Genomic DNA, 8,988 nt, shown 5'->3' on the forward strand with positions numbered 1-8,988 from the left:
GTGAGGGGATGTGAGAGAGGAGAGACCAGGCTTGCTGGAGGATTACTGTAGGCGCTGTGCCAGTTACTAGAGAACACTGTACAAGTGGAAATAATGAGGAGATGTCTCATCTCCAGCGCAATAAGATTGAAACGCTGAAATCGGAATGAAATTTTGAGACTATATATCCCTACGAAGAGTGAAACGGGTGCGTACTCCGTGGAGATTGAGAGTACTGCACACGCGTTCAAAGGCAAAGCAAAGTAATTGCTGCGCCGATTCCCCCTGAAATACATCGGATCCACTCAATGATTCATTTTGAATGTAGCCACAGAGAGGTTTTGTATTACATGGCAACACAGAGACGGAGGCCATGTTTGAAATGAAGTGTGGGGGGGGGGGGGGGGGAGCACTGCTGTCATGGAGGAAAGCGCCGGAGGTGGGAGGCTCTTCCAGTGCTGTGGATGTAGAATTGTAATCCAGTATTGGTCACAAAGCCGCTGCCTTAAGGCAATTCCACCACCGCTGGCAAGGGAAGAAATGCCCGGCTCAGCAAAATAGTGCAGCATTTCATTCTAAGTGCTTCCTACCCAATCAATATAGCATCATCCAGGGTATCTATCTCTCTGATTTGATACATGTCTGTCTAAATGCTGCTGAGGAATGCTGTGAAATACCAAATCAGTTATGTTATTTCGCACGTTTTCAGATTTCATTAAAGAGTATTTTCGAAACCCATTGAAAAATATATTAATAATAGCCTTCTGGGTATTCACATTCAGCTTTGACCAGTCCATCCACAGGTTCATATTTTATTGAGTGTATGGCGCCATCTTGTGGAAGATCTCTTAGAATACAAGAGTACAACTTTGCAGTATCAGCTCAGGCTTGTGGCAGCCTCGTAATGACTGCTGTGCTTGTAAAAGTGAATGTAACTGTAAGCCAAGTGTCTGGAAAAATGTATATAATACTTACTTACTGTCGGCTGCTTTGTGTTTGCAGTGTTCCAGAAGAAGACACCACAGGGCGACTCGGATATGCTGTACTCTCTTCCCACTAAGCAAGGTGAGACTTAATGGCAATGTTAGATAAACATTTGCTCTTACATCAAATTGATTTTTGTTTTTCTGTTTGAAATTGTTACACCAAATTGTTACATCAAGTTCTACATGAGCATGTCAAGCACTTTTTAGAACTACTCTATTGTTTAGTACAGAAAAGTGACATTATGTAAGTGTAACCTATTATTACTTTTAATGTCAGCCAGTGACAATTCCAACAATGTACCTCCTTGAACACTCAGGCACACACCCCCCCCACCCCTCCCATCGCCACAGCATAGCCCGTAATTAGCCTCACCCAAATCACCCATTTCTGCCTTTTAGACACAAAATGGCTGATTTGGGTGGGATGTAAATAGGCGTATTGACATAAACAGTCAAATCTAGAATGCCAGCAGAAATGTCTGCTGCAGAGATATCATGATGCTGTAATAATAAGAGGGTCTTGCCGTTTACCTGTTTTGCTTGAGATCAAAGCTTTTGAGCCTTTGTGCCTGCAATAAGCTTTTGAGCCTTTGTGCCTGCAATAAGCTTTTGAGCCTTTGTGCCTGCAATAAGCTTTTGAGCCTTTGTGCCTGCAATGATCAGGTCCGAGGGGGGTTTGGGAGCATCTTGAAAATGGGCTGGCCTTGAAATAGTATAAAACATGTCATTTCCTGGTGTCAGTAGGTGGAGCTATCACTATAACCGAATATTGACATGTAGATGTGTTCAGGCCGGGTCTCTGATCAAGCGTGAGAAGAGGTTTCTCACCACCTGGTGAAGGAACTTTTGTAGAATGAAGAGAGGGCTTCCTTGAATGAAAAGTTAAGCAGTTTAATTACGTATCTGTGGCCACAAGTCAGAAAAGATCATCTGACTTCCTTTGGTAAAGCAGGTTGTCAGGTAAAGCAGTTGGTCCTAGTCTCTGTGAGCAGGGGGTACTGTCTCTTTGGTAAAGCAGGTTGTCAGGTAAAGCAGTTAGTCTCTGTGAGCAGGGGGTACTGTATCTTTTCTGTAGGACCCAAACACTGGGCATGCTGCAATCCTTGTTGAGTCATTGGTAGCCTACTGTCAATAACCTTTCTGGCGTCCCTGGAATTGATGCTGTGTCCCCGGCTGGCACCTTCCCCCTGAAATGTCCCCGGATGTCCTCCTATCCGGACAGTAGGCCTACCAGTGCAGATTTGGTCATTTTCTGGACGTTTTTACCTCAGAGGTCAGGACCACAATAATTCTATCTGGTTAAAATTACATACTATAGCCTACTGTACAAGATAACATCCTAGGATAATCCCATCCACAGCTACATGTGGTGTTTTACGCAATTGCTGTCTCGAGCTCTCGGCACCGGGCCACCTGACCGTGCTGGCGGAGTCAAAGTGGAGCAGCATCGCTCTTTAGATCAGATTAGATTCAACTTAAATGATCCCAGTGGGGATATTATTAGGTTGTTGCAACAGCAAAAGTATATCGGATTCAGATGGGGAAAAGACAAACAGAATACACACATGGATATAATATCAAATGAGCAATACAAGGAAGAGATAAGCGCAGTTTGGTGCCAAGACAATTAGAAGAATAGAGGAAATTGTGGAAAAGTGTGCAAGAACCGCTGCATCTGGCATTGCAAAGATACAGAGGCGCCTGCCTGTGTTGCTGTGCGGTGGGTGACGTTGTGTGGCAGGTCACCGGATTACCATAGTCCCCTAGAAAATGGTTTTGCCATCCAGATGATTGAAATGATAGATCACAAAATCACATTAACCTTTTCTGGGAATATTCATCTTACTTTCCTGATTTCCCTCTTTTGTCCCATTATAAATAAAAAGGCTCATCTTTAATTCTATACATTCTCTTTCAAAATGTTTTTTAAACCACATGAAAACTACCTGAAAAACTACCTGAAAAGCCACATGAAAACTACCTTGTTGTTGTCACATAAATAGTCAAATTCCTGTCTCTCGCATGCTGCACGAGCAGTTGTCAGAATAAAACATTGCATTTTACGTGTCTGTCTGCAAATCAGGCATACGTACAATCTCAACGTCAATTTGAAACAAAACATCTGCATCTTATGTTTCTGCAAGCCACGGACAATTCAATCTCAATTTAAACTTTCAACGTTAGGGCGTCCGGGTAGTGTAGCGATAGATTCCCTGCCTACCAACACAAGGGTCGCAGGTTCGCGCCCCTGTGTTACCGCCGGCTTGGTCAGGCGTCCATACAGGCACGATTGGCTGTGTCTGCGTAGGAGTGGGAAGGCGGATTGAGGTTATGTGTCCTGGTTGCTGTACCAGCGCCTCCTCTGGTCGGTCAGGGCCAGAGATGGGAAAAGTACACACATTCTTTACTTAAGTAGAAGTACAGTTACTTGTGTAAAAAAAAAAGGCTCTGGTAAAAGTAGAAGTACTGATTCGACTTGTTTACTCAAGTAAAAGTAAAAAAAATGACAGGCTCTGAAATGTAATCAAGTATAAAAGTGAAAAAAATCTGTTAAACGCAAATAAAACAACTTTAACAACATTGGTTATGTTGTAGTAGTAAAATGACTTGGGTTATTCTTAGGCAAGTAAAACAGCTTGGTTATGGTTATGGTTTGGGTTATGGTTTCAATAACAGAAATGCTAAATGTGACTTACGGTTGAAATGTAGACTTTGAAAACGTTGGGACGTGAACACGGCCCTCTGGTGTGAAAGACAAGTGTTTCCACCCTGTCTCCATCCACCCTGACCACAACAGCCTTACTCGCCGTATTTCAATAGCAGACTCTATAACGTTGATATACACGTATGTAGAAATGTTGATAATAAAGTATTTAAAGTTCAGAAACGTTGATATTCTACGTATCCGCAGAAACGTACAATGCCAACATTTTATTCTGGCGACCAAGCTGGCACAAGCACACAACCGTCTCGCTGCTAGAGGCAACAAACTGGCTTTGTCCAAAAAACAGCATGAAGAGGGTTTCTTGTCTAGAGCTGTGTGTGTGTGTGTGTGTGTGTGTGTGTGTGTGTGTGTGTGTGTGTGTGTGTGTGTGTGTGTGTGTGTGTGTGTGTGTGTGTGTGTGTGTGTGTGTGTGTGTGTGTGCGTGCGTGCGTGCGTGCGTGCGTGCGTGCGTGCGTGCTCGTGAGCGTTGAGGGGAGGGGTATGTTATGTTCAATTTTACTTACATACAGTAGCCTATCGCCACTTTACACTTTTTGGGGTTTTGTTCTGACAGCAGCTGATCATTCTGCATGCTTGTCTGTGCTTGTCTGTGCTTGTCTGTGCTTGTCTGTGCTTGTGTTTTTGCAGCGCGTGGGCGAGACAGCATCTCTTCCACCTACGACACCTTTGTGCCCAGCCAGACGCCCGGCCTGCAGCAGCTCATCGAGCTGCAGGAGAGGGTGAAGGGAGGCTCTCTCACTATGGACGAGGCCCTGGAGCGCTTTAGTGACTGGCAGCGGGTTCAGAAGAGCATGGACAGCATCCAGCAGGTATCACACTGTGGCACATTCACAATGCACACAAAAGCCCAGGGAGGAAACATCAAGCTCGCTTGTCCAAGTGAAGAAAATGGTTCTAAAAAGCCGTCTAAGAGGCTGTCAACAAACAACAAAAAGCAGCTGGCGTACGATAGTTATTGTCCTCAAAGAGACAGAGGGCTAGCACACCCGCTGGCGGCCATATTGGTCCAAAGAATTTGGGCAACGATGTTGTCTGAGAACTTCTTATTGTCCCAACAGAATTCAACGTGGTTAGTTTACTGAAAGAGCTTTACATAGCATCCTCAGTCATATACTACATCATATATCTACACACAACATGTCTGTGTTGATTGATTTTGTTTTTAGATAACATATAGCTGGTTAACTAGCTAGCTGGTCAGCTAATCATCGCCGTTACTGTGTGTTGACACACCAATGGCTTTACTCGCTCGACTCGCTTCAACTCGCAATGTCATTCACGCGATGTCATTCACGCGATGTCATTCGACACATTCGCGCCACCCGGGGTGAAAAGCATGTCTGCATTGACTTTGGGTACGTAACGTTCGTAAATCCTGATGCTCTACACTAAAATGAGAGCGCAATGCAATGCTAGCTAACCATCACTGTGCGTTCACACCAAGGCGGAATAAAAGCTTCACAATTTGCTCACGCGAATTATTTGGCACAACTTGAGCGTCATTCGCGCCGTGAAAATGTGCGTGACTTGCCTCATTCACACTGCCCGGGGTGAAATCACATCTACATTTGCATTGACTTTGTATGTAATCTCATCTCGAATTTGCGAAAATCCCCCCGGTGTGAACACACAGTAAGAAAGGCAAGACAGTTGTTTACTGTCACAGTAACCTACATTTAGAAATACTTAATTGGACCATTCACTTTTAGTTATAACATGACCAAACTGTCATAGGTTACTCATACCACAACAATCTTTAGATATCTCTTTCTCTAGGTTGAATATATTTAGCCATATTTGCACACAGCTTCACTAGTCCTCCATGTTGGCGCCAGCTGTGGTTGCTCCCAAGATTTTGGACACATCTGCTCTATTCCTTTTGTCAGCCAGTGTGCACAACAACACAGCTAGTTTGAACCTCAAAGACAGCATTCAAATATAGCCACAAGCGGTCATGAAAGGGGTTCAAGCCTTTTCTGGACGGTACTGCATGACATCGCAAAAAAGTGTCAGTGGTTCTGAGGAGATGGTCCAAATATATCCCTTTATATATCTGCCAAGTTTCACCATCATTGAACGGTGATCATTGGGTGTGGAGTTCCGAACGTTTTTGTGTTAGGCCATGCCCATATTTGGAGTTTGGGGTGCCCCCTTTTGGTCGAATCGCAAACAATTCGGTACGCATGGTCATTGATGAACAGGTTCCACCCCCTAAGGGGCTTGAACCCCTAATAAAGTGTGAATGAATGGATGTTTATGTCGGTGTACAGAAGTGTTGAAGGCATCTTTTTTACTCCACAGGAGAAATTGCATCAGCTGAGAGCAAGTATCATCAACAGCAGACAAGATGATGACAGTGTTTATGGTAAATATTCCTTCATTTTGGACATGTAAGTCCAACCTTCCCTCTACGTGGCGGCTGTGGCTCAGGAGGTAGAGCGGGTCGTCCACTACTTAGGTTGGTGGTTCGATCCCCGGCTCCTCCAGTCCACATGTCGAAGTGTCCTTGGACAAGATACGGAACCCAAAATTGCGTCTTGCCTATAAAGTGGAACTCGATATGGGTTCTGCTTCATAGGGGCAGCCTCCCCTGTATCTACGTCATGCGAGACTAGGTTGGTGAGACTGGGGGTGTCCTTGAATAAACCAGGGTACTTCCGTATGTGCTTGACGATGTCTTGAGCATGTTCGGGCTGTAGATAATCTAAATGGCTCAAATTGGCTAGCACACTGGAATAGAGTAAGCAAACCCCTGATCCTCAAAGATGAGGATCAGGAAAACATCCAATACTTCTGCTGTGTGTCCGTGTATCCCATACACTGTTTTAGTCCCTTTTTTATTTTATTTTTTTCATACTGCTTTTTTATTGTATTTTTATGCTGTACAGTGTCCTTGAGCTCGAGAAAGGCAATTTTTACATCAAATGTATTATTATTATTATTATTATTGGCCGTTGCTCTCTGTGTCAGCGGCGTGTTAGCCCGTCGGCATTTTGCATTCCAACTGCTTGTTACCGGCTCGGCGTCCATGGTTTGTGTGTAATAAGGTAATCACCACGCGCCAAGCATCTCGGCAGAGAATGACGTCACACCCAGGAATCATGGGATCTATAGTCTTTATCTCCCAGGCGAGGCGGCATACCACACAGTAAATAACCACCAGAGCATAAGCTGCTATCTTATATATTATAAATCATTGCTCCATGAAGAATAATAGAAAGGAGGGGGGTTGATGAAAGGCAAAATGGACGCCAGCTGGTGTCCGTAACATATCCATAAAACATTAAAGGCGCACTGAAAGTTATACTGCTGCAACCAGCTTACAAATGAATGTGCTAAAATGGCTCAGCAACTCTTCTTCTCTCCCCCCGCCAGATAAAATCAACTCTTCTTCTCTCCCCCCGCCAGATCAAATCAACATCGTTCATCACACGCCAAGTGAGTCATCTCCATCTTCACAGAGAAAACCTGTGCTTGTGTGCCTTTGCATTTTCTCCAGTCCCAGTCGCAGTGGTGCAGAATGAATCCTCTAGGGGAAATGTTATTTTCTCAAATCCCCAAAGAGCTTGTTTTGATCTGCTGAGTTTCACTCGCCACTAAATGGGAGTCTTTCATTTCTCTTACTGAACAATTCTCTGTGCATCCTGATCCTACATTGGATCCTTTCCCCCAGCTGTTGCTGTGACCGAATGCCGGAGAAAAAGCCACGCGCCGGAGTCCGATTTTTACAGCAAGCCTCTGAAAGGGCAGCATGTAAGTTTGACTTCACTGGCCAGGGGAGAGCATGGTAGCAATGACAATTAGCATTATAATTATTTTTATTTTATTATTATTATCTAAACATAATTACTAATTATTAAGTTGTTTGCTTAAGTTTGTCAGGCATAAATGCACTGAAGTCAGACGAGCACAAATGTTTTTATGACAAATATCCCACTGAATTTTGTTGCAGTCAAATTTCCTCTGGAAAGCTGACAAACGGTAAAGGTAAGTGTGAAGACCATTCTGGCATATACGGCAACCTAAAAGCTGGCCAAGCACGTTTTCTCATTTACATTTGTATTCTCATCAGTTGTATCATATTTTATATATTTACAGGCCCCGTCTGTCAACAAAGATTCAGTTCTTCCGGTGATTATTCCAGGGATTTGTCTAATCGTCTTGCTTTTGTATCTCAGGGAAGATCTCATAATATGCTGATTACTGATTTATCACCCATTGATTGTTCACCTCTCATTTCCTCTTCTAAGATGAAAGTAATGATTCATACAGGAATGTGAGTTTTAGTACATAATGTACAATGTATGCAGCTTGACCTGTGACACATAGCAAAACCATTTTAACAATGAATGATTAGCATTTGAATCATTATCACTTTATTAATTATTTTAAATTCAACATTACCGTGTCAACAACCACTTTGTAACTTTTGATAAATAAATAATTCCAACATATATCAGCCTATTTCTTAAACTTGTGAATAATTCTGTTCATGAGGGTTTCACATATAGTAAAAATATCATAGTGCTGACCAGTGAAGGTAAAATACTAGGAACACACATCCCAAAAAATGAAGGGAGAATAAATATGATTTCTTAAAATTGCTCAAGTCAAGACACAAAATAGCATGAGAGCCTGGATCTTATGCCATTAATGAGATTTCCTAGGCTGAAATCTTAACCGCCCTGACTCTAGAGGGCGCTCTATCTCTAAATATAACCATCACACTCACACCGCTTGAAGCATCCAAAGACATCTGGAGAGCGTAGAAGCACCTGCTGACCTCCAGATGGCTGGGAGGCAAGCTATGGAAAAAATGTATTCATATATGTTCAGAAATGAAAATGGAAAACTACAGCAGCTTGTGAGAAACTCAGTGAACCTCTGAGTCCTCCTGCATGCCTTGTTCTCTGTGCCTTCCTGACCCGTGTGGTTGGGGTATTCTTGTTTTAATACAGTTTAATACAATTAATCCCAGAATCTACTGATGATTGTGATCCTTGAGTATCTTATTCTAGATCTCCTTCTCAACCCCCCCCCCCTCCCCCCCGCATCTCCATCTCTGGTGTTTAGCAGTCATTGCGTATCAAAGATGAGAGCTGTTGTCTGCCATGGATGTGAACAATGAATGCAGTGAAATACCTTGGCAGGCTGAGTAAAAAACACAGCTTCACGATTAACACATAGCCTGTATTTACTGTAGACTCTCCTCTCACTCTTAAATGAGCACTGGACTGCAAAGAAAGGCAAATCTCAAGAAAATGGCTTCATCTCTGTGTGGGACAGACAGGCAAAGTG

General features: G+C 43.3%; 1 protein-coding gene across 1 annotated transcript in view; it reads left to right on the forward strand.

The window, feature by feature from the left end:
* LOC310779595 (B-cell scaffold protein with ankyrin repeats-like) overlaps positions 1-7,675 on the forward strand; it is a gene marked incomplete at its 3' end in the record, with an annotated part of 34,211 nt that extends 26,536 nt beyond the window's left edge. The window contains exons 10-15 of the mRNA XM_083640113.1: positions 982-1,044; positions 4,318-4,499; positions 5,992-6,055; positions 7,099-7,128; positions 7,364-7,443; positions 7,643-7,675. Of these exons, the coding sequence (XP_083496239.1) occupies positions 982-1,044; positions 4,318-4,499; positions 5,992-6,055; positions 7,099-7,128; positions 7,364-7,443; positions 7,643-7,675 (452 nt within the window). The remainder of the gene's footprint in view (positions 1-981; positions 1,045-4,317; positions 4,500-5,991; positions 6,056-7,098; positions 7,129-7,363; positions 7,444-7,642) is intronic.
* Between the last annotated feature and the right edge of the window lie 1,313 nt (positions 7,676-8,988).

This window comes from Poromitra crassiceps (assembly GCF_964638095.1).
Source record: "Poromitra crassiceps genome assembly, chromosome: 7".
NCBI classification, from domain to species: domain Eukaryota; kingdom Metazoa; phylum Chordata; class Actinopteri; order Beryciformes; family Melamphaidae; genus Poromitra; species Poromitra crassiceps.